Here is a 24886-nt window from a genome sequence, read left to right on the forward strand (position 1 = left end):
GGGACACTGGGCCCCGCACTCAAAGCACAATGAGGGCACCTGCCATTGTTGGGACGATTCAGCAGGATTAATGGACGACCACAAAAGACTGCAGAAAAAAACCCATATAATCCTTAAGGAGTCGGGGAGTTGTGCAGACCATAAGAGGAGCGGTAGAAGGAACCTCTATGAGCAAAAGGCTACAAGTTCCATGAAGAGGAGCGTCTGTTTTGCAAACACAGTATATACAGCTCAAATGAAGCGAGGACTGAACTGTGAACGTCGCTTTGAAGAAAAGGACTGTGAAGAGAACAGCGGAGCTGCACCCAAACATGGCGACCGTACACTAACACAGCAACTGGAACTAGACTCGATTGCAGCTGTCGGTCCAGCAGTGAGCTGCAGACTAAAAGCTGCACATCTGGGTTGAGGGTCACAGGTGGAGTCCGCTGTCTGGTCTCCTTGCTGCACACGGTGTTGAGGTCTACAGTGGGAATTCTGTACCATAACCACCTCATAATATACATAAAAACGGCAGGACAGAGTCCAGACGGTCCCCCACAGGGACAATATACCGTTTACATGCAGGATGTCCTGTCTCTCGCAGATTAAACAGTTGACTTCTCACCCCCAGGACAGGAAGATGAATCCTGACAAATATCTCTGAAGCCACAGGCAGCAGCTGGTACAAGTTACATGCTCATTGTAATATTGCTCCACAGTTTCACAATGAACCAGTTAACGTGTCAGAAATAGAACCAAAAAGGTCATTTGGTGTTAAGTAGGGTGAGTGTGTGTGTGTCTGTGTGTGTGTGTGGGGGGGTTGAATGCCCAAGAGCATTCCATGATCTCCTACTGCCCATTCATCTTTAGTGGACCCACGTTTCATGTCATAACAATACTAATTTTCAGAGCACTTTCCGGAACCCAGAGCACCCCGGTAACTGGGCGGGCTGGCAAAGCGGCGCTTCATGGGAGAATTCAGGCCGGGCAGCAACAGAAGGCGCGTTAGCGGCGATCCAGCAAAGCTGAGCCGGGCTGGGTTGGGAAAAAGGGGGCGTGCAACTGAATGTTATCTTTGGCATCAGGTAACCATGGAGAAGTCTCTATCTAGTGGGGGGCTGTGGGATGGGATCATGTGACACATACAGTGTATCACAATCACTCGCTTCTCTAAGGAACCCTGAAGTGGCAAACTGGTCATATTCTCAGAACACTGACACGGCTATGACAACACATTCAGGTCAGTCACTTGCCTGATTTGGTAAAAATAAAATCAATAAAATTCCAGTGAAAATTACCCCCCACCCCTCCCCCCAAAAAAACACAGGAACCCTCCCTAAGAGATATGTGATACTCTAAAGTTCAGACTTCCTTTCATGTGCACGTACAGCACAGTTACAAAAACAAACAGGGAAAAAAAAGGTTCATGACAGGAAATGACTTGCAGCAGACATCCTGAGCACAGGGAGGACGTCAGAAACCAGGACAAAGACGGCTGCCATTTTCGCTGCGTCTGTATCTCACACCGAGTAAAACTGAAACCCTGAACAGCTCTGAACAGTTAAGTGTTTACTACATTGCGTTATGAGCAAATGCAGTGCAGCGCTGTTGTATCAATGTTTAATTCTTCATTGCTGGCAATAAACAACACAGTGTATTGTGTTATTGTGCATGTGCGCGTGCGGGTTTGTATACATCACATGCGGACAAGACCTGTTGTGGGGACTCAATATAAAAATCTCAATTTTATTTAAAAAAACTGTGAATGCAATAAAAAAACTCAAATAGCCAAAGTCTTGTATTTTGTTTTGGTTACTTAGGATTAAGGATAGGGCTGGGTACCATAGTTAGGATTAGGGTTATGCCCATATAAATGAATGGAGAGTCCCCACAATGATAGGAATATATGAAGTGTGTGTGTGGCGCACTTGTGTGTCCTGCGTCCCATGTTTACCGGGCTGGACTTCATGATCACTGGGATCACAGACTAGATAAGCAGTTAATAATGCATCGATGTCACCGTCCAGATATCACACGCCAATTTGGAGAAAGCCTGGCGCCACCCAACGAATGTAAAACATACTGCAAGAATTTAAGGTGCAGACTAAGGAGGCAATGGAGGAGTGTAGCAGAATAGCCTGGTTACCACATCCAAGACAGCCGGAGAGGGGCTTCTGTCTTGCCTCATGCAAAGCCTCTTAGTAGTTGCCCGATGCCCCACGCGGTCTGCCAACAGAGGGCTGGTAAGCTTCCTGGAGGGCGTCACAGGAGATCGACTTTCATTCATCATTAAAAACCCACCAAGGGGTTGGAAGACTCAGCCGCAGGCTGCATTCGTCAAGACACCGTGTCACAGTGACACCGTTTTGGCAGATTCTCATGTGCTCGCCCCGTAGCGCTGAGCCAACAGAAGATGTTAATTAGGGAGAGAGCATTTGATCGACTGCAATGTGTGTTCAGCATGAAGTGAATAATCAACAGGACCTTCACTTCAGGAAGGTCACGGCACAGAAACATGCTGCATATATGATAAATATCTAAATTTACAAATGATTTACTAATGACAAAATAAGGCTTTTTTGGGGGGAGGGGTCGTAAATTTGTAGTAGTTTAAGATTTTATAAACTCCCCCCATGCAAAACTAGTATGTATAACTGCCATTTTAAAAATGCTTGCATAAAAATTGCTTATCCCAATAAACTTCTTATTTATAAAAGTCATACTGGGCACATACATGAGACACGAGAATCGAATCTCTATGGAACGCATCATGACAGTAATATAACAGATATTTCTAGTCATCAAAGTCATGCTAAATGAAAACAGGTTAGCAACAGAAAAGCAGTTAGAACAGGAAGACTACTGTAGATGTTCACAAAACCCTCTGTGGTGATGCTACACCGATTTGTGGTTTGCCCTGTCGCCATGGTTCTACTTAGCCAGCTAGATTTACAATATAGCACTCAAAGTAGAGGTCTTTACTTGCCTGAATGTGAAATACGTACACCAGTCACACCTTTAACTCATTACAGGACTGTATCCAGCATCCAGTCTGGTCTCCGCTTGTTTTTCTACGAAGCATTATAATGCGGGATTGTTTTATCCGATATCATGCATTGATTTGATGCAATAATGCAGATCATTTTACTTGACACTGACTTTCATTCCAACAGCTCCACCATCTTCACCTCCACCTAGGTGCATCCGCCCACTGAGCGAGCCATTTGCATCAGTAGAGGTAAATTTTATGCAGAAGACTCACCAGTAGGGGTGATGGAGGATTCTAGAACTTCGCAACTTGCGTGAAACAACAGGCAAAGCAAAAAAGTTGCACTCAGATATTTTAAATAAAATTTCATGTGATTTTCACAAACGCTACTTTTGCGGCAGGAGGATGTTTAGCGATGCTCGGACCATCGCGAAAAACTGGGGATGTGGTCCTAGCAGCTGGACACAGAAGCTTCCAAGAGACAAATAAGGGGTCAAAATGTACAAACAGCATAATTCCCAGGGGGCCAGACACGCCCAGACAGGTTGGATCACCTCTGAAATTAAGAACTGCCACATTCGAGGCCTGGAAAAGGCTTTTATTTATTTTCGGAGGTAATGTGAAACTTCTGTATTACTGCAAATAACTCCCGAATAACTTCTGAATTTAGAGCAGTCGGTGACCGATGGCCCCACATTCTGCCATTTCGCCAGCCACAAGCCCCCACGGTGCCAGAACTATTGTGAAAACACAGTCGCCAAGGACACTGAAGCCAACACACTTATAATCCAGCGGGCAGCCAGGATTGTAAAACCACAGGGGTGTCGTGTATGCAGGAAACAGCCATGTTTCGGCAGGTTAAGGCCGAGCAAACCGGGGAAAGGTGAGGTGTCAAGATCTACAGCAAGATGCTGTTTTAATTGAAATAAAATGTTTATGCAGGTTTATGGTAATACTTTGCAGATACCATGTTCTTAAACTTACTGGGAAAGAGAAAAAACAGGACGTTAGCAGACTGAAGGTCCCATTGTTTTTGCAGGTGGAGAGAGTGATGTGGGAGGTAGGTAGGTGTGTGTGTGTGTGTGTGTGTGTGTGTGTGTGTGTGTGTGCATACGCACACACACACACTCGCAGCTTTTTCATCCCAAGGCTCAGCGCTGGGTTCTGGAATGCTCATGGAATGCACCGAAATTCCTTCCACCACCCATTGCCATTCGAAGCACTCAGCCCCCACAGCAGACCATGACCCCGTCACCCCAGCACCACCCCCGTCCTCTGGCCTCCACCTTCCGCTCACTGTGGGGGGGCCAGCCTCACCACAGAGTGTTTAACAATTCTTCAAAAGAGCCGACTGCCCCAGTGCCGGGCAGTAAAACAAGGAAATGGCCCCTGTTTTTGTGGCCAAGGTTATATTTTAGATGGAAAGACATCTCACTGAACCATGAATGCCGGGGGCGGGGGCAGCGGGGGGGGGGGGATTCCCAATACTCTCAAAAAGCAGGCCAAAAGCACAGCGACAGTCCAGTAAACCCACCCCTGAATCAGCTGATCTCAGATTTTATAGACTGTCTCTTAAATCCAAATCGACCCCCCACAAAGTCATGCACCCCTCCCACCAAAACTCCCAAACGATATTCCCAGCATGTCAGCACGATTGTACAGAGTACGCTGACAAGTAGACAGCTGATTAATGGCCCCACTACCCCGACATGCTAGAAGTGGAGCACTGCATGCTGGGATGGGGAAGGGAATCCACCCTGCATATCCCTAAACAAAACATAGGCCGGCAAGTTAAGGTGGGGCAAAGGGCTTTGGGCGAGAGCTTTCAGCGAGGCTCCGCGAAGCGCTGGGGCGGAACGGACACCATTTTAACATTCTCCCGGTTACACAAGATAATCCGAGAAACTGTAGATTCAACAGACATGGTTCTCAGAACTACGCGAGAGTTCCAGCTTCACAATGACACACAATGGGATGAGTTGCTCAACATTAGTAACCGTTTATTCCCCCTTTCATCCAGTTCCTTTGGATTTCCCTTACAAAAAGAAGTCCATGAGCCGAGAAGCAAATACGGCCAAAAGATGCGCGATGTTCACTTGTCTTGAACTCAGTTTTCCTGGAATAGCACCCACATTCTGCATGATCGCCGAGCCTTGAAGCCAAAAATTGGAAGTGCCCGTTTGCTGATCGCTCATGGTACTGTCAAGTAAAAGGCTCCCTTCATTTGCGTGTGGATGGCTTGAGAGAACTCAACGCCTTCAGAAACCACCTCTAGAAGGTTTATGCGGGGCAAGGGAATCAAGTACGCTCAAATACTGGATCTAAAAGTTCCACACTGGGCAATAGGAATGAAGAGCCGTCACATACTGGTCGTAGTGATTCCACACCAGTCCAAGAGACCTAGGATCCTCAGATATCAGTTCTAACAGGTTCATACCAGCAGGACACACACTACTAGCAGTGCATTCCTCTGAAGCTGAAGTGTGGCCCGTTAGTACGCAAGCAATTCAGCATTTCTTGAAACGGCGTGCGTCTGTTTACAGTCTCACAGTTCATCATGACCCTCCTTAAGCGTCAAAGCGATTTCGCAGCTGGTATCTTGTATTATACGCATCGCAAATATGCATTTCATAAGAAAACAAGAACCGCTCAGAATCTACAGCGGAATGCAGGAACTATGCCGGGGTGCCAGTGGCCTTTTCTTGACGCCGCCGCCGTACCAAACAAGCTAACATTAGCCACCCCGCTACCCAACTCAGAGTGTTTCAAATAAACTAAGCAAGTGAAAACACGCCTTGGAGCATGCCGGTGTCAGGCTAGCTAAAACGATACTCCGCTCGACCTTTACGGAAGCACATGCCTGCTTTATACCTTTTAATGGCATCACTACAACCTTTAAAAAAAAAAGAAGCTACTAAAAGCTAAAACACAGAAATCAGATGCTCTTGTGCAGCATCTATGTGAAGCTATAGGCATTTATTGCAACTCTGCCGCATTCAAATAGCAGCTCTTACAGTAATAAAGAAAAAGAAACAAGGCTTCTGCAAGAACTCATGATGTGGTTGTTAATTTCCAAGGAGCGGAAAAGTGTGAAGGCGGCGCCATGGACTAGTGGCTACACAGCAATGAGAGCTGACATGGGGGAAAACAATGGAGCCAACTATCTCAGGCCCAGCAGGTAAGTGAGCTAAAACAAAACTATAGCCCCCTAAAGAGAGTAAGAGGGTTTTGCAATACGGTGTACCTGGGCCTGAGAATTGTACGTGGAATCGCTCATAAACCTTTGTGCCCCAATTCAAACTGCCAGCCAGCCTCTCACCTGTACCCACAACCCCCCCCCCCCCCCCAATAAAACTCTCACAATCAGACGTGCGACGGAGACAATTCATCAGGAATTTGGGCCACTTCTACAGAGAACCAGATGTATGCCCACCCTCCCCAGCACCCTCCAATACCCCCCAATACCCCCTTCTCCCTCCTGTCTGCCTGCTCTTCAGTTCACCGGCAAACAAAGCCTGGGAGTTAAATTCTGATGTTCAGTCAGACAGCTGGCCTGTCCCGACTCAGCCGTACAAATTTAGAGGCCACAAAGCAGCCCACAACAAGATGACCACCACAACAACGCAGAGACACAAGCCTCCATAAACAGGAAAATGAATGCAACAAAACAAAAATGGTAGCAAAACAAAAATGGTAGCAGAACAAAAACAGCCAAAGAAGTGGCTAGCTAATCAGCTTTTCCTCTCCGCATGCTCGGACACCAGCAGCTTCATTACTAGTTGTGGAAAAAAACTCCCCCCACTTGTCTTTTCTGCCACAAAGTAACCTTCAGCTTTTACACCTCAACTGTACACGGCAAAAGTGATCCATCTCTGTCTGTATTTCAATCTCTGGTTAATTCCTGGCTTTGACAATGAATTTTCCCTCATGGATTCGAACATAAAGCGATGCATGATGGACAGATGACAATGGACCATACCGCTGCTGCCCAAATGGCCCCATGATGTTCCTGGAAGCACAGGGAGGGGCCTCTCAAGCTGGGCACGGGGATCCCCAGCTTCTACCAGGGCAAAGCTGACAGGACAGCGAGCGAACGACAGACGATCCGGGCAGCTAGACGTCTATTCAGCTCATTACTCATGTCAGCATTCATAGTAACAGGATTACAGGAGATGAGCAAACAAACCAGAACTTGGCCAGCAGCTACCCAAGGTGTATTAAAGGAGTCCTTATCAGTTCTCCGGTTTGCGGAGACATACAGAAGGTCTACTGTCTTCCTGCCAGCCACAGGGGACAACTGCTAGTCAACTATCCAGATGTTTGATTTCTCATAACTGATGCTCTACATCAGACTTTGAGTTTCACAATTTAAAACCAGACACTAACATTAGCTGCATTTAATTAAAATTATATATATATATATATATATATATATATATATATATATATATATATATATATATATATATATATATATAAAATGGATAAACTCCACTTTGGCTCCCAAAACATCTCTTTAGGGGCACCTTAGCCATTACATGTATTCGTTAAATTTTCTCAGCTCAATAAATGAACCTGATTTGTTAAATAACTCAGGTGACATATTGGTTATCCAAACAAGGTTGGGTAGTGGTTGAGTCAAAAAAGACACATGGGTATGTTGGACGGTTGCTGCAAATACTGTAATGATTTTAGGAGAGGTTCTGAAATTGCTACGTTGACACACTTTGACAGGGATAATGTAATAGTTTTACACCAACATGAAGATCATTTAAACATCAATTTCTGTGACTGCCAAAGACTTTCGCACAGTACTGTATAAACAAACTGACAGCCACCTGCAACCCAAAGACACATTTGCAAATTGATGATACCTTCTCTGTAGGCTTCAAATGTCAACATCAGGCTTCAAATTCAGCGAAAAGTCTAATAAACTGAGGTCTCCATTTACAGGCCTGTAGGGATATCTGTAGATGCCCTAAGGCGAAACATGTCTAATTCTTGTTATTTCTTGAAGTGTATGTAAAATACCAGGCTGGGGAGGGGAGGTGTGGGGTGTCTGTCTTTTTACATTGGAAAGAAAAGAAATATATGTATATTCTTCAGGGACAACAAATTGGTTTTACTTTTTGAGTGTGATGTAACACTGGCATAACCAGCGATCCTACAGACCAGTGTTTCCTAATCCGGTCCTCGCGGCCCCACAGACAGTCCAGGTTTTTGCTCCCTCCCAGCTCCTTGGTAGACTGTCCTCATTTATGCCAGGAGCTGGGAGGGAGCAAAAACATGGACTGTCTGTGGGTCCCTGAGGACCAGGAGTGCCCAAGTGAGGCGTTTGTCCACCACCCACATGGAGAGGAAGGTGCTAGCGGCCGTTTCAGGCTCCCTGTCTCTCTACCGTCCCTATCAAGCGGCAAAACAAACAAAAATGCTCACCTGCACTCTACTCCATTTACCGAACGAAATGTTTCCACTTCAACCTTCTGGTAATGATCTTTTTTACTGACTTCCCCCACCATCACGTCCCAGAGTTTAGCCGTTTGACTAAAAACAGAAGCAGCTGAATCTGCTCTCCCTCGCCCCCATTCCCCCTCAACCACCCCCCCACTCAAAGTGCACCCCGAAACAAGTCCAAAGGCAGAGGATGAGCGACAAACCGAAGGTCAACATTCTTACACTGAACGTTATTTCTGGTGCTCAAGCATAGCACATAGAACCTGTTCACTATCAGACGAAGCCTTGGGCTAGACACAGAGACAGACACAGAGACAGACACAGAGACAGACACAGAGACAGACACAGAGACAGACACAAAGACACAGAGACAGACACAGACAAAGACACAGAGACAGACAGAGACAGACAAAGACACAGAGACAGACAAAGACACAGAGACAGACACAGAAGTTTAAAGAGCAAAAGGTGTCAAAGGTGGATAGTTCAGGTCCAGAAAGTAAAATTCCAGAGCAAGATTTTGTTTCATCCGACCAGCTAAGTGACTGGTCAGGATTTTTACTTTCTGAGCCTGAAATTTCCACCACTGATCAATGAAAGAACTGACTGAATAAAACTCACTACTTAGCCATCTCTATCTGACACATTTTTGGCAGGATGCAATAAAAAAAGTACTCAAAAAAGAAGAATTTGACCACTTTGACCAAATGAGGAGATCGCATAAGAGAGGCTGTGATTTTGGGCCTGCAGCAGGGGGTGGGGGAGGGGGGGGGGGTCAATGCCCCTAGCGTGTACCTGCTCTGGGAACAGAGAGGGGAGCGCCATTCCCATTCCCACCCGCCACTGCCCCCACCGCCACCTCAGGTTTCCGTTTCTGGCATGAGAAGCACCGCAGAGGCCAACATAGAGTGTAATGTAAATGGGGGTGGGTTTTGTCAGGGGGCAACACCATATAGTCGTGGCCGTCGCTGAGGATCTTTTAGCTATAACCCGACCTCCAGGATCAGGGCAGGATACAAAGGAGGAAGCCAATGGGGCTGTGAAGCAGACCCCGCTGCAGAAGGAAGGCCGCAAAAAGGTCCGGGGGGGGTGGAGGGGGTTGGCGTTGGCCTGGCTGGCAGAGGCATAATCATCTGCTCCTCCGGTGGACTTCCATCTCCAGGCCGGGCCGTGCCCCCCCGCCACACGGGTCAGACCAAAGAGTTTCTGTCAGGAGTCCACAAAGCTGGCTTTTTACACGCCCCCCACTTCCTGTATCTCCACAAGGGGTGGGGGGAGCAAGGCGACTTCTAAAGATCTGAAGGACTGCTGCTGCTTGGCTGGCGGCCACTGCTACAGCGTCTGCATCGCACACTGAGGCACAGTGAGCACTTTCCCGAAAGGGGGACGAGTCAGCGGGGTGGGCGACTTACAGTCACATGGTACGGAATACGGCAGCGAGTCACCTGACCAGTCTGTATTCGCTCTGTATTCAAAAGACTGGATGGTCATAGTAAAAAAAAAATAAGTTGTGACTCGTATGTGACAAACACACATGTAAGTGTGGCATCATCTTTGGAAACCACAGGATTACAGGAGCTACAGTCCAAACCCCGGTTCCTTCACAGTCTCTTACCATACGGGTCACTAATCCCCAGACCAGTACCAGTCTGTGGCTGGTGACCCACCAGGGTGCAGAACGCTGGGGGTTTCTAGAGGGGTTCATTTTCATTTTCAAAAATATAGTATATTTTACATTTCTTACAGCCCCTCCCCATTGTTCTTAATGTTCACAAACTCCACATGTGCAAAAATGGAAATGCTTACACTTATAAAATTGTCAAATCGACCTGCCACCACCCCTATTTGAGCGGTCTGTGAAATTTTTGCACTGAAAATAAGACAAAGAAATAAACAAAATAAAGCGGACCGGGGATAGCTGAAGGATAGGAGCGTGTCAGAGGGGCGTGACTGTGGTGAAGATGGACACAGTGAAATGCGGGGGGGGGGGGGGGTCTTGCTGGACATCTGCCTGACTGAACATAGCTCCTTGTCAAGGAGGGTCTCATGCTAGTGCTGCGAGCTGCGAAGCTGAACACTGCTCTTCTTGGCCAGACATGGGGAGGGGGGCAGACACCCGACTCACTGTTTTAACTGGTAATCTGCTCCTGATTAAGCGGGGACACCGTGTTTGCTTTTCACACATAATCTCCAACAGGAACCCCACCTCCCCCTAACCAAACTGGGGGCTAGAGGAGGGTGAGGGGGATCCCTAAATTCTGACAGACAGCACACACACAAATGCCTGCCATCGACAGAAATTCACCAAATACCCTCACTCACATGTTGTAATTAGTCCATTAAAAACAACAAAATACTAACAAATGGCACAAATGTTAATTATTACAAGTGGATAATATGCTCGTTCATTTTAAATCACAGAAAAGATTACCCAAGACTATGTTTCGTACAATCTATCCACATCTACATTCCACAGAGAAAAGAGGGCAGAACGATCTTAATTCACAGTTGACCCGAAAATACTTTATAACAATGGTTTCAACGCTTTACCTCCCTTCGACAAAGATTACAAAACCATACAAAAGTCAATTAAGACAGGTGTGCAAGAGAGAAACTGATTTCTCTCTTTGACATCTTTCATACACTCTATAGACCATCATGAGAAACCTTTCAGCTGAAATTTATACACACATTCAAACACAAAGTGCATGCAAAGTCCACCCATTCACGTGCAACTACCCAATTAAGTATCGTAAAACACGGCTTCAAAAAAAAATCATAAACCAATTACGACCAACGGCATTTAGCTTCTCCAGAACTATGTCAAGAGCCACCGAGGACAAAGGAGGTGCCTTTTGACCTCCATGTGACCAATTGAATTCGAGAGGATTCTTGTCCACGCCTGCTTAGCAACAGGGTGTTTTGAAATGCCTCAAAACAGAGGCAGGCCCAAGCAACAGCTTATTATAAACCTAACCCTCTTACCCTGTTCATAATACTTTCAAAGTCCTACATTTATCCCGGAAAGGCCCTCAGCCATGGCTGTTATGCCAATGTAGGTTAATATAGGTGAAAACACAGCTTTAATCCATGCAAACGAGAAACCAGGTGATCATTCAACATATTAAAGAATTTGAAAAATTCATGAAATGTGATGAATCTAACTACAAAAAAAAGTTAGATTTTTTTTTTATTTTTTACCATTTTGGTAGCTCAACAGTCAGTAGCTAAACCACATATGTGCAAATTTACAAGCCAGTCCAGTTTACATTTAAAAAAAAAAAAAACAAATTTTTTTTTATCAGGATGTCACATTCAATAACCAGTCACTACCCGCTAACCAAGCCGGTATGTGTGATGGGGGTCAGCGAGCATGGGCCAGGGGTGGGGTCAGCACCGGGCCTCCAAAATTACATGCCGACACTAATCAAGTCACTGAGGGTGACTCCACTCCATGCCGTCCACAACCAAACCGGCATCCTTTGGCACCGAAGGTTGTTCTTAAATCCAGCATCCTGGCCACCCAAGGAAAGCCATTTTGTCAAGTTGGTATTGAACATTTTCCATCCGCCTCAACACTGAGGGAAGGTTACTCCAGCAAGCAGAGATTCCTTCTCATGTCTACAGCAGGAGTCAGATCACTGGGCCGAAACTCGTAACATTACAGATCCATGGGCAATTCTTTTGCCACATTGAATAGTTTTATATTTCACCCATGTAAAAAGAAACCTTAATGAAACATCTGCATTATTACACAAAATCAAATTGGAGCAACAGGAGGGTTTAATAGGACAGCGTTTCAAAATCCACAGGCAGGAGAGTTCCCCATACAACAATTAATGTAAAGTTAACTTCAAAAGCAACAGTCCAGAAATAAAACATTAAACATGTTTATTTATTTAAAAATAAGTTTTACTTAAAATCATAACATATCCATAACCCTTAAGAAGATATGAATGCAGTTGGAAGATTAATGCATAATAAATAGTTAAAGAATTAACTGAAATTACATTTATATTTCTACAATAGTTCCATCTAGTCCTAAAATAATACCTGGACAACTGGCTGGGGGGAGGAGCTGAGCTACCCACCAATAACCATCCATCCAGTATGACCAATACCGGATTGCAGTTAGCCTGGAGTCCATCACAGGAAGCACATGCACGGGACAGTCTGATCGATGCAAAAAGACCCATAAATGACATTGTAAGGGGGAGCGGTTTTTAGGAGGAGGAGTCCAATCACAGGAGGGAAAACCTGCCGCTCACCGGCCGACCTCGGTGTTCTCCGAGCTACGCAGTCAGCAGCTGGCGGCTGTGTTGGTGACACAAAAAGCCCAGAAGAGGCATCGGCCGCGGAATCGCATGGGTGGGTCAGCCATGCACCCCCGGAGAGAAAAAAAAAGGAGGACATTTCAGCTAGGCAAGGGATCTTATCACATATCTGAGGGGCGAGCGGCCTAGCACCAGAATGCCCAAACTTCCACCACATCCGCTGGAAACACAAAACACAAATTAACTGTGAGCGAGGTCCGGGAACGCCCACTGACAGCCTGTCCGGCAGAGGGGAAGCTTTCAAGCACACAGAGGTGTGTCGGGCAAATATAATACAGGATGCTTGCGCAAATCTAAGAGAAAAAGAAACTCAAGTCAACCTCAGTTTCCTTTAATGCTGCACTTATATTAGCACAGGCTAACAACCGACAGATCATCAAGATGTCCGGCCATGTTGTTCTTAGCACGGCACAAATAAGTAATGATTTCATTACTTCAGAATAATTATTGGATGCATGTGCTTGAATTTCATCCACTAAGGAGCCAGTGTGGATGACTAGCCGTTAGTTAGGGTTAGTGCAGACCTCTTTCCAAGGACAGGTGCATGTTAATCACCTCCCGGGCCACGGCGGCCTTCCACCTCATCAAAAGCAGCCTCTGTATTCGACCAAAACATCCTTTTCCCCATTCTTCAACTTAAAAAACAACACATACAGCTAGATTAGTTGGACACCTCGCATGGGCAAGACCTGCTCTCCTGTTGTTCTTGAACTGAATGGAGCTATCCTGGACAGTGCACTGATAATACTTTGGTTCGTGATGAAAAAGGTTAGACTGCTGGCCAGGCAAAAAGACAGGGTAAACACAGCATGCAGATATATAAAAAGACAGAAATGAAGGCTTGATCTAGCCCACAGCATACATCCATATCACAAGTGTTTACAATCCAGGGAGCATTTATGGCTGAAAGAGAAAAAAACCGAGATAAACCAGTTAGCCAGTATCGCGCCAACTCATCTGCCCTGGATCAAAGCCTGCAGATCACTATCTGCACAAAACTCTCCCCCAAAATGATTTCATCCAATCAAACGTCAGTTTCATGCAATGTCGTTTTACAGGGAGATTATTCCCAGAATTCTGAGGAAGATGTGCAGTATTTCCATGATCATTAGAAGAATATTGGCAAACATACTGGATGTGTATAACGTAACTGCCTACCGTCTAATGGACAATGTGCAATAATCTGAATACACTTCAACTGAATAAATAGCTACACTTCATTATGGATACAACTGCCTAAGTGACAGAATATCTGAGTATTTTTTGAGTATCTGAGCAGAACATAAGCAGAACTTCCTTAGATGGTTAGCAGCTGGACGACTGACAGCCAACCATCTGGTCTCTCTGTCTCCTTTGCGATTCTGCTTTGCCCAGGATGACACCAGCAAAACCCATGTCAAAAATACGTGAGCTACAAGCCACATGAGCTAACTGACCAAAGCCACCCGCTTGGTCATGGAACGAACCCAAGAGACCAATCAGGAACTCAGGTGGGTCAGGACCTGCACAGCAGCAGAACGGAAAAATCAGAAAGGCCATTAAAACAACACTAATTCTGGCTTTGTTATCCGATCACAAACTTTCGTTTTATAAATAAATGCTAGAATGTTTAACCAGCGTCCTTTTGATTTTAGCGATCCACTTCTGTTTTCCTTAAAGCTGCACCCGTCTGTTTACAATAAAACAAAGCCATCACAGCAGGATGTAGGAGAACTGCCAGATGCGACCTTCACCGTGGATGGTGAAGCATAAGGAACACAGCAGAAAACTTGTATCAAAATGTGAAAATACATCGACTTTCTGAAGCAAACAATAAGCATCGCATTCATGCCTCACAATATTGATTATCTACGGGTTTAAAGAGTTATTTGTAATAGTTCAGCTACACAATGTGCTTCTGGCATAATGAAGAGTACGCATGACACATCACTCAGGTGTCTTTGGTTACTGTTATTAGGTCTATTCTAGAATCAGCCATTGAAATATCAAACAGGAGCTGGAAGTGCCCTTTGTGAAGACTCCACTTTGCTTTTTGGCCAGGTACATGCTGACATTTCCCAGCTCTTCTACCTTCCCGCCCAACAAAAGCCTTCACTGTGAGAGAACATAACAAGGCATCAGCAAGGGAGGTGGGAGGGAACAGGGGAACCACTACCATGCCAACCAGTGTTCACTTGGGACCCATCAGTGTGCAAACAATCGTATCGTGCATTAGAATACTGAAAAGCCTGAAAACAACATAGAGGGTGTGCAAGAAACAGCATTCCATTAAGATGCATGGATCCTGAGATAAACAGCATTTAGTTTAGACTACATATCATGTTATTTATTTGTCAAAAGCGATGTACACGTGGGGGTCAGAGCGCGTAGTTTCGCAGCGTCAATGGAGCAGTTGGGATTAAAGGCCTTGCTCAAGGGCCCTATAGTGATACGATCACCCTAATGACTACGGATTTGAACTCACGACCATCTGGACAGGGACGCAGGTTATCTGCACACTACCCTGTGTCCTTATGCTGCCTGGGATACCCCCCCCCCCAAAGATTGATTAGAACTTGGAAGGTGAATGGATGCATGTATAGTCCCAGAGAGAGGATCCAGTCAACCCAAACTCAACCCAGAACAAAGCATGCGAGATATCTATGTGGACACACACCTGTCAAACTGGCTGTGACTGAGTGCCGCAAAGGTATTTTTCTATGGATGCCCACAGAAGAGGCTAAAAATCCAAATGGCAAAGCGTGCACATTTCACACCTGGGTGGTGTGAAGTTTTAGCCTGCAGTGGTCATGCTGCATTTTGCCGGCAAAAATGATGGTAAGCCTCAATGCTGTAGTTATTATGGTTACACAAGGACAACAGGATAACTGTCATTTGAAGTCAGACAAGATGCAACTGGCAGGAGTTAATCTGGTGATATTAAACATAAAATGCATACCCTAAACAGTAAATAGCGGCAGACAATGCAGGGAGTGTATGAGTGCACAAAGGAATGCAGTTATGCTTCTGTAATTTCAATGTACTCCTTTCAACAGTTAAAAACACTCAGGCTTAGCAGCATGAATGCATCTTTGTCTTAATCCCATATTTTGAGGAGGCTTTTCTGGCCGGAGCCACCCAGCTTCAGCCACAGAACGATGTCTGCGAAGGCAAGACGGCTATCGGGCAGGTGGAGCCACTCGCTGACCACTCACCCAAAAAAGGACTTCCTCATCCGACTCGACCTTAACGAGCTAAGAACTGAAAACTGCAGCACATTGCTAAATCCCTAGGAATGGAGGGGGGGGGGGGGGTTACCTCAGACCCTGAAATCACACAATGGGGGCAGACTCAGGAATGCGCCACTGAACCGGGGTGGGCGTATCAGGTGAACTTCAGCTGCGCCGAAACTCGGAGCGAACCTTCTACCGATTACGCGGCTAATCTTTTTAGCCTAACCAAGGAGGCAGGGATTCTACGTAAAGTTAAAAATCGAGTCGAAACTGTCACACACTCAGACAGAAACCCAGAATCCACCGAAGGCTGCCAATATCAACCAGCAGTACTGGGCTCTGCAGTGAAAGCAAAAGTGCTTCAGTTTGTAAATAAAAGGCTGAAGATGCAACACTGAGCACTTGAAAGCACCGAACCCTTACAGTTTTGTGCTGAATGCAGAGCTCTCCCTGATCTGTTTAATTACACTGGATTTGGAGAGTCTACTGCATACAGAAACAGGCAAAGACTTTTCTCTCCCTTTCTGCATAAAAAGACACCACACAAGTGAAATGTATTTAGCCAATGTCTGTCTCTCCCTAGCAGAATCCATGTAATGCGTAGCATGAATAGTCAATCATGAATATTGCCCACTTCCACAGATACCCCCCCAAAAAAACACATATTAAAAGCCTAAAAATAATCATTCACTCACTACAGAGAAAACTTCCCTCCCCCAACCACTGAATGTTTGCAATCAGGCAACTGGTAGCGCTTTGAGTAGGCTGAAAAGTTATCATTAGTTTCCCTGTGTTTTTGTGAACATGCATTCAAAGGGTCAACCAGGGTCTGCAACATGAATATTAAATACCAGCCACTTCCCATGAAAGGGTCCTCTTTCATTTTGGCCAAGGGCAAAGTCACACTCAGAAGCAACTTCTTCGATGCTTTGTACCACAGCAGTCGCAAACTCGCCCACTTAAAAGGGCAGAATAAGTGATATTCATTTTGGTGCCGCGATTCAGACCATTCTTGTTGGCCGTTAGCTGGGTTTCTCCTTAATTCCAGCCATCAGTCTGAGGGTTTGCTTCTCTATACAGAAGCAATCAATCCCAGAATGCACTGGGCTTCAGGAAGAAGTGCAACCTGGAATTAGGCGCCAATCAGCCAGAAAGCCTAACAGAAAGAACAACAGAAGCAAGTGAATAATCTCAAGCAGTATTTAGGAAATAGGGTCTCCAGAGAGGATAAAGAGCAGATCACAAGCTGCACTGCTATTTCAACTTGACTGGGCATGTAAATACTGCCTTCATTTGCCATTATTAATATCATTATAATTACTTCATATTATTATGCTTTACAGTGATACATGTACATACCCGTCTCATTATTATCGTCACAGTTTTCATTATAATTCTTTTTACAGCTGTCATCCTTCATAATATTGTGCCTTACAGTGGCATCTGCATTGCCTGTGTGCTTTGTATTTTTTCCACAAACAACAAGCATAAATAAACGAATATAAATTTTTATTATGAAAAAACGTTTGTATGATCGCACATACGCTGGAAATCATAGGACAAAATTATTCTGTTCATTGCTGTAACACTCTGATGTTCGCTACCTACCAACATTCTACTTACCTACATTCACATCAGAAGTCTTACCTCTGTGGACGCAGAATAGCAGCAAGCTGCCCTGCATGTCACCGAGAACAAGCAAAACCACAGAGGAATGCGGTCGGCCGCCCCCCCCCCCCCACCTACCCCCCTCATCCCATTTCTGCACCTCCAGCATCCCATTCATCCCACCATTATCCGCACGGCTACAAAGTCGACATCTCGCGTTACACCGGATGCCTTTTCTTTGTGAGGTTTCTCTTCTGCAGAGCTGTCAGCAAACCCGAGAGAGACTGTTTGGCTCTTCACACGACAGCGTTAATCATCCCCCAGAGCGACGCTTCAACAACTACGGGAATCCCAGTCAAATTTCCAGTTTGCTTACAGCACCTTTGAAATAGACCGCCGTGTGACAGCGGGACTAACAAATCTCAAATACATGTAACAGGAAAACACCAGGCTATATAGTGTAAAAATAAATATGTACAGCGTAGGAAAAAAAATTTTTTATGTATTTTGGGGGTCTATGCCTTTATGAAGAAGAGCACCTTGTGGAATTATCTAAAATATAAAAAAATAAAGTGTCACACTTCTTTAATATTTACACTGATTACTGACATTTAACGCATTTCATTGTGAACAGCACTTCATCTACTGTATATTTTCCTTATACTAAAACCCACTGCACCCAACAAACAAGAACGATCAAGATTCCTGCAACAGCCCACGATGGAATCAGACAAGACTGATGCGACCAACTGAAAAATTCTACAGATGTAAAATATCAATAACAGCAAAAAATGGCCCATTCTACTCCTTAAAATGAAATATGAAAAAAAAAACAAACATATTATGAGTGCAGTGAGGATTTCACAGTTTCTTTGAATGGACAGCTGATGGTTAACCGGGGTGACTGACATGACTCAAGAAACATAGAAATCCATTTTGATTCACTGTCAAATTTACGCTACAAACTCCTGAAAAAAAACAGGATTTCAAAACTATTCAAGTTTTAATAAACGAGATGCTGGATTTAAAATAAGAAACAAAAGGGGAAAAATAACTTCAAGTGCATTTTCATACCAGCATAAAACAACATATATCAGCTGTTGTATGTAAACTATTACAAGTCAGTTTTAGCCAATACTGTACAATAATTGTTACTTTGAAAGTTGAGAAATGCTTAGATATAACTTAGTCATTTAATTTCAGACAGAACCACATAGACTAAACCATTTCCATCATAAAATACGCTCAAAAATATGACTTACTGCTATTTTGTTATGACCAATTGAAAGAAAGAGTTACACTCATAGCATCAAATGGATCTATCCAGATTAATAATTTAAAAATACTTATTCAAGGTTTACGGCTAAGGAAAACACTGGCTTAGGCATTATCGTAGTCTGCTATAAACTAAGTACCAAGGCTACACCTTAGTTTGCGATCTTCATGGTAAAAATAGGGACAGTCACATCAGTAAATGATTTGTAAGCACTAGTGCAATAAGGTCCATCCTCAGCGGCTTTAAAGCACAGTTGTAAAAACTTTTTGACAAAACAGCTAAACAAAGTAGCAGGTTTTGTAGTTTACTCAGCATCTGTCATTAAAAAAACCTTTTGTACAACTTGGTTTGTCAAGGCTAAAAGTGACACAAAATTTTACACGTCTAAGTTAGTTACAATCATTATACCACGTATTAATCTAGAGGTAACAGTTCAATCTAACTCAATTCAAACCATCTTACGTTTGGATCCAAGTCATTTGTGGCCCTGAAATATGTAACATGACAGAGGACCTTCAAACCGATTGTACAAATCTAAATAACGGTAAATGAATCTAAACATAAAACAGTCAAAAAAGTGGTAAAACAGAGTTTTGGCGTTCGGCACACTACTGGATACCCGGTTACAGTAATAAGTAATATGTACATTTGTAAGTAAATCTTAATACAACATACATGCTTCTCGCTGGTAGTAATAAAGGACGTAATACCTAATGATTGCAGATAATTATTTTTATGCTCTGTGAACAAGCAGCTGAGGTCAGTTCTCACGACTATCATAGCCGGGTTCAAAGCAAAGCGCATTTCGCATTTCTATGAGCCCTCTTCAAAAGGAAAATCAAAACTTTCCTGTAGGCATAGCACAGAAGAGTGCATCTAGACAGATTTTGGGCACCCCAGCAATTTCAGATCGCAGTCGGACCGCATTAACCAGACCAACCCGAGGGCTCCGCTCCCGTAAAAGTCGCACGACCCCGCAATCGCATGAGTCATTCGGTTGCGATATCTGGCGCATGTCACCATGCATCTAAATTCGCAATTTAAAGCACAGCACCAGAAGTAATTTTCAATAAAATAATAAAGTAATCAAAATATGATCCATACCTGCTCTGGGGTGCGATTACTTCCCCGGGAGTTCCGGCGGCACCATAATCAGCGCTGTTTTTAAGAGAAGTGGTCAGCAATTCCTGAGCATCGGGTACAATGTTACTCGCGTTGTCCGAAAGCGGACTGCTGGTCAAAGAGCCGCTCCCCGGGATGCGCTGCGATTGCTGCTGCACTGCGCCAGGCGAGGACGCGGACAGGAAGCGCAGATGAGCCGCTCCGCTATCAGGCGACAGCAGCAGCGACTCTGGCTTATCCAGATCCACGCTCCTGACTTTGCGCAGCTCCCTGCGCCCCCATTGCGCGCTTTCCGCGCCGCCGATCCTCGCTGACCCGGGACTGCTATGCGAACCGGCGCTGCCCGAATTGCCCTGAGAAGCGCTCCCGACCGTAATGCCGTTATTCGACTCTGGGATTCCCGACGACGAGGTCCGGCTCCCCGCCGTCGCCATTTTCTGTCCCGGAGTTTATCACTTAATAGGTTCAATGGGGAGAGGGAGTGGAGGGAATTGGGGGAGGGCAGGGGGAGGAGCCGGGCCGCCCGGTCCTGTTTACATGCGGCCGCTAGCAGCATCAAGGCGGGCACGTGTTTGCGTGTTTTTTTCCCTAAAGTAAACGCATTTTCCGTGATCGGCTCTCTGAGGTGTTTGACAGACGAGTGAAAATGTATGGTAGCCCTATAAAAAATAACGTTACGTCATAAAATAAAGTTAGTTTTCAGTAGCATAACGAAAAAGACTACACTTTCACTGTAAATATGAAGACGTCTTAACTAATTAGATTACTGTTAGTGTTTCCAAGTCAAAATTGCTTTGTCTAAACTCTTTAATATTTTGCACGAAAGTTAGCTAAATGAATGCTGAAATGTCTGCAGTGTTAAATTCTTACCCCCTGAAAGCTCTATCATCAATAAAACTTTTCCCACACTACTTTCAAATGGTAACTCTCAAGGAATTTAATTTTAAGGTGTTTTGTACGTGTAAGTAGGTCGTTGCAAGTAGGTAGTTGTAGCTGCAAACCTTGAAGTCCCAAGAGACCAGGCCTTGTGACCTGTTCATTGTGTCCCCTGTTTTTGGGACAGCCGTTTCTCTGTGCAGAATGACAGTTTCACGACCCTGGAAATTATGCCTTCTTCTGAATAAGTACCCTCGTTTTGCCAGTCACATTATGCAATGCTTTTTAATTTCCCAAACATTAGTCTAATGGAATTTGGCTACTTTAGTTTTAAAGCCAATTAAATTAAAGTGTGATTTTTTTTAACAATGCAAATTGGTCTAGGTTAAGCATTTGAAGCCAAAAGAAAATGTTGGATTTACAAAAAATTATGATTGCTGGTTAAAAATTAATATTCTGCTGAATAAAGATAAAGCAGTAGATGATGTACGTGATTACACACACACATACACATATATATATGTATGCATGTGTGTTCCTATATATGTGTGTGTGTGTGTGTGTAATCACGTACATCATCTGCTAGGCACATACATATATGTGTGTGTGTGTGTGTGTGTGTGTGTGTGTGTAGCAGTGCAACAGAAGTATATATAGACAAGTATATAGATGTATTACAAATGTGTGTGTGTGTGTAGGGAGAGAGAGAGAGAGTGTGTAGCTAGAGTTAGTGTACCCCTTGTATTTAATAAATATGTGCTGTTGTTTTTCCTTTTAATGAAAAATAGTACAAGATTAATCATCATATTTCCCTAAAAGAGAAATTTGTTTAATGAGAGATTCATTGATTTGCATCCACAATAGTCTGGAACCTGTTGGACAAGTCAGGAGTGCACATCTCTTGGTAAATGGCACCTTTGTGGAGCTTGGCTTTGTGTAGAGGGGCACCAAACACCCTGCAGCGAGGGTGAGGAGGAAGGGCTGAGCTCACGTAGCAGGGAGGCGAGAGACCTGACACAACAAAGAGCTGTCTGCACTGTCCGTCAACCAGTCCGTTAAAAAAAAAAAAATGAAAAAAATGTGCAAAGAGAAGGCTTTTAAACATGAGAGTATTAGGTTCTGAACATCTGCTAACAGAACCTGAATAAGGAAATATAAGACTTCATTCACAGAGCAACTGGATCCACTAAGTGTTTAGTCCAGGCCCTTCGAAAAACATATCTTTTCTGATCTATGGGGGGTGCGAACATGACCAAAAGTCTTTTCTGTGGGCAGTTTTGGGGCCAGCCAACGATACGGCCGTAATGTACGGAAAAGACGTGCAAGTATAATTTTCCCACCGTCACCACTACGGGGCTCACGCACTTGCATGGTAGACCACTGTCCAAGCCGGGATGTGAATGGCAGCTGTGGGTTTACAATGGTCTGGTTTCTAGGACTGGCTCCGAGCAATAGGGGGGTTTATTTTGAAAAAAAATCTAAAAATAACTAACTCAGGTCCTGGCCTAAACAGCCCTGTATGCAGACGTAGTTCAACCCTGCTTCACTGAATATCCTTCTACACTGAAGAAGCTCCTACACATCATTGTATATTGCCTGTGTCTTGAGGAGCCCATTTGCTGTAATTAATTATCACTCATTTGCCTCTCTCTGATTCAGCCAGTCATTGGTCTTGATTCCCTCATGATCCCTAGGCTCCCTAAATTTGGGATTTTTTTGTGTCTGAGACATTTAGGGCAGTGTTTCCTACCTGGACCTCATCAGCGCACACATGATTTCAACCTTCTGTGGACTTTGGATTAAAAAAAATAATAATGAAAAAACTCTTGAAGCTATTTTTGAGTTCATTGCAATATTTAGTCATACATTACATTCCAGTCCGGGTGAGAAGCTGTTTGAAGGTAAACTGTTGTGCCCTCGTGTAAATGCTAGGTAGAAACTGTCTCAAAGCAGATCAGAGGAATAGCAGGCAAAGAGAGACAGAAACCGGCCATATTTACATTATTATTTAAGCCTGAAATCAAAGCATACTTACATACTTCTCTTTGCAATTCAATACAGGAGACCAAAATGGAAATTTCTGATGTATGTCATTGCATTATATGTAGTAATGGGTGAAATAGAAATGTAAAAGGTAAAAAATATGGACAATGTGTAGAAAACAGACTATGCATACATATACCAGAAAAGAGTGCTGAAAAAGAGATGATCTTTTGACCAATCACCAATTCACAAACAAACGATCTTTTTAAAAAAATAAAAAAACTAGAAGGCCAATAGGAGGCCCCTGATCACTCTGGGCCCCTAAACTGCAGCCTAGCCAAGCCTGTTCATTAATGCATCCCCTGCAGTAAACCTAATAATAATAATAATAATTACTGCTCATTTATTATGCATCCAGAGACCTCATGGTATAAAGTGGCATGCATGTGTTCAACAGCTGGTTACTAAAAGGTGTTTACCTTGGGCTGCAATAAAATGAGTGTTTGTATGGGAAATGTAAGTAAACAAGTACGTAATTTATTGTGGTTAATGGACATAGAAAAGCAGGATGATACGTTGGAGCCCAATGGAAGCAGAAAGTCCAATTTCCTGTCAATGTGCGTCCAGTCCATCACCGCTGGCGCTATTCTTAGCCATGAAGGCTTCCTGTGGAGTGTGCGTTTCCTTCTGACGCCAAACTGAAGGCACCCCCCCGCACCCCTCTCCACCCCTCTCCACCCCCTTCCTCAGTACAGCTTATATCTGGGCCCAGGGGCTTTATCTGAGTCATCTTTGAGGAATACGTCAAGACTATTGTCAAAATATTGACAAAAAGTCAGTGTCAAAATTCCAGAGCTAAAAAACTTAAGAGACAGCCGTCCGAAATGCAGTTTTGTTTGTGTAACGTCGCAATAAAATGATTCCTTGTTTGTGCACGTTGGTTATTCACTTGCGGGAAAGCTGAGAAATACAAACGCTGCATGTCTTTTTTGCTGATTCTATTCATAAGAAGCACTTAAATTTGAAACACATCGTTAGATTTTCCCAGCTTGCTGCTTTCACGCACAGAAGCACATATGCTGGCATAAGTTAAGTTAAAGTTTAAGAGACGGCAGATTAAAGATTTGCAGATAATATGAAAGTGTTTGCTTTGACAGACAGTAAATAATTAAAGGTTGACAGTGTCATGGGAATGTAATGTGTCACACATGTCATTAAAATTTTTCCTAGACAATTGTTTGACTTCTGTCAGCCAGCTGAGACTGGTCATTAAACAAGGATATGTCTAGTTTTGCTGTATTGACGCCCTTCATTTTCATCCAGATTCATATTCCTTTAACAATATTGTTAGGTTGTATTCTCACTAATTTTATTGATTCAAGCTTGTTTTCTTTCATCTAAATGACACAAAAATGGGGGGATGTTATATATTTAATGAATAACAGGTAAAATGATGCTTAAATCCTGGAAAAAAATAATAACAATAATAATAATCCATCCATCCATTTTCTGTGCCTTCTTGTCCTACGCAAGGTCACTGGGGTCTATCCCACAAGTTACGGGCGCATGGCAGAGAATAACCCTGGATGGGGCACCAACCTCCTGCAGTAGTAATTAATCCATCCATTTTCCAAACCGCTTAATAATTAGATTTACAAAGCTACCTGACAGAAGAGTAGTTAAAAAGAATTATCTGATGATGTTAATGTGTCATATGAAATTGAACAGTAAATTTCATAAGGGAAAAGTCCTGAAGTGTTTTCATTTACTGTCCTGTGTCTCAAATGTCTCCACACTGTCTTACAAAAACTCAATATCAACAGTTAAGGGACAATTTAAATTTGACTTCCGTTTTACCAGTTGGCTTGTTATTTTATTTTAATTATTGCTCAGTAAGCTACCTCACAGAGTTCTTCAGTGACTCTGCAGTGAAAATACTCAGAGTTTGCAGAATTTCCATGAACAAACTGGCAGGAGTCCATTTTGAACAGGATAATGCTCTACTGGTCCTTAACGTGACCTTGGCAAATTATTCAAAGAGCAAAGATCA

General features: G+C 43.9%; 1 protein-coding gene across 1 annotated transcript in view; it reads right to left on the minus strand.

Moving 5' to 3' along the window:
* Positions 1-20432, minus strand: part of map3k1 (mitogen-activated protein kinase kinase kinase 1, E3 ubiquitin protein ligase) — a 41702-nt gene extending 21270 nt beyond the window's left edge. Inside the window, 1 exon segment of the mRNA XM_049019310.1 lies at positions 19960-20432. Within this exon segment, the coding sequence (XP_048875267.1) occupies positions 19960-20411 (452 nt within the window). The 5' untranslated portion in view covers positions 20412-20432.
* Between the last annotated feature and the right edge of the window lie 4454 nt (positions 20433-24886).

The sequence above is a fragment of the Brienomyrus brachyistius genome, chromosome 7, assembly GCF_023856365.1.
Source record: "Brienomyrus brachyistius isolate T26 chromosome 7, BBRACH_0.4, whole genome shotgun sequence".
Taxonomy (NCBI): Eukaryota; Metazoa; Chordata; class Actinopteri; order Osteoglossiformes; family Mormyridae; genus Brienomyrus; species Brienomyrus brachyistius.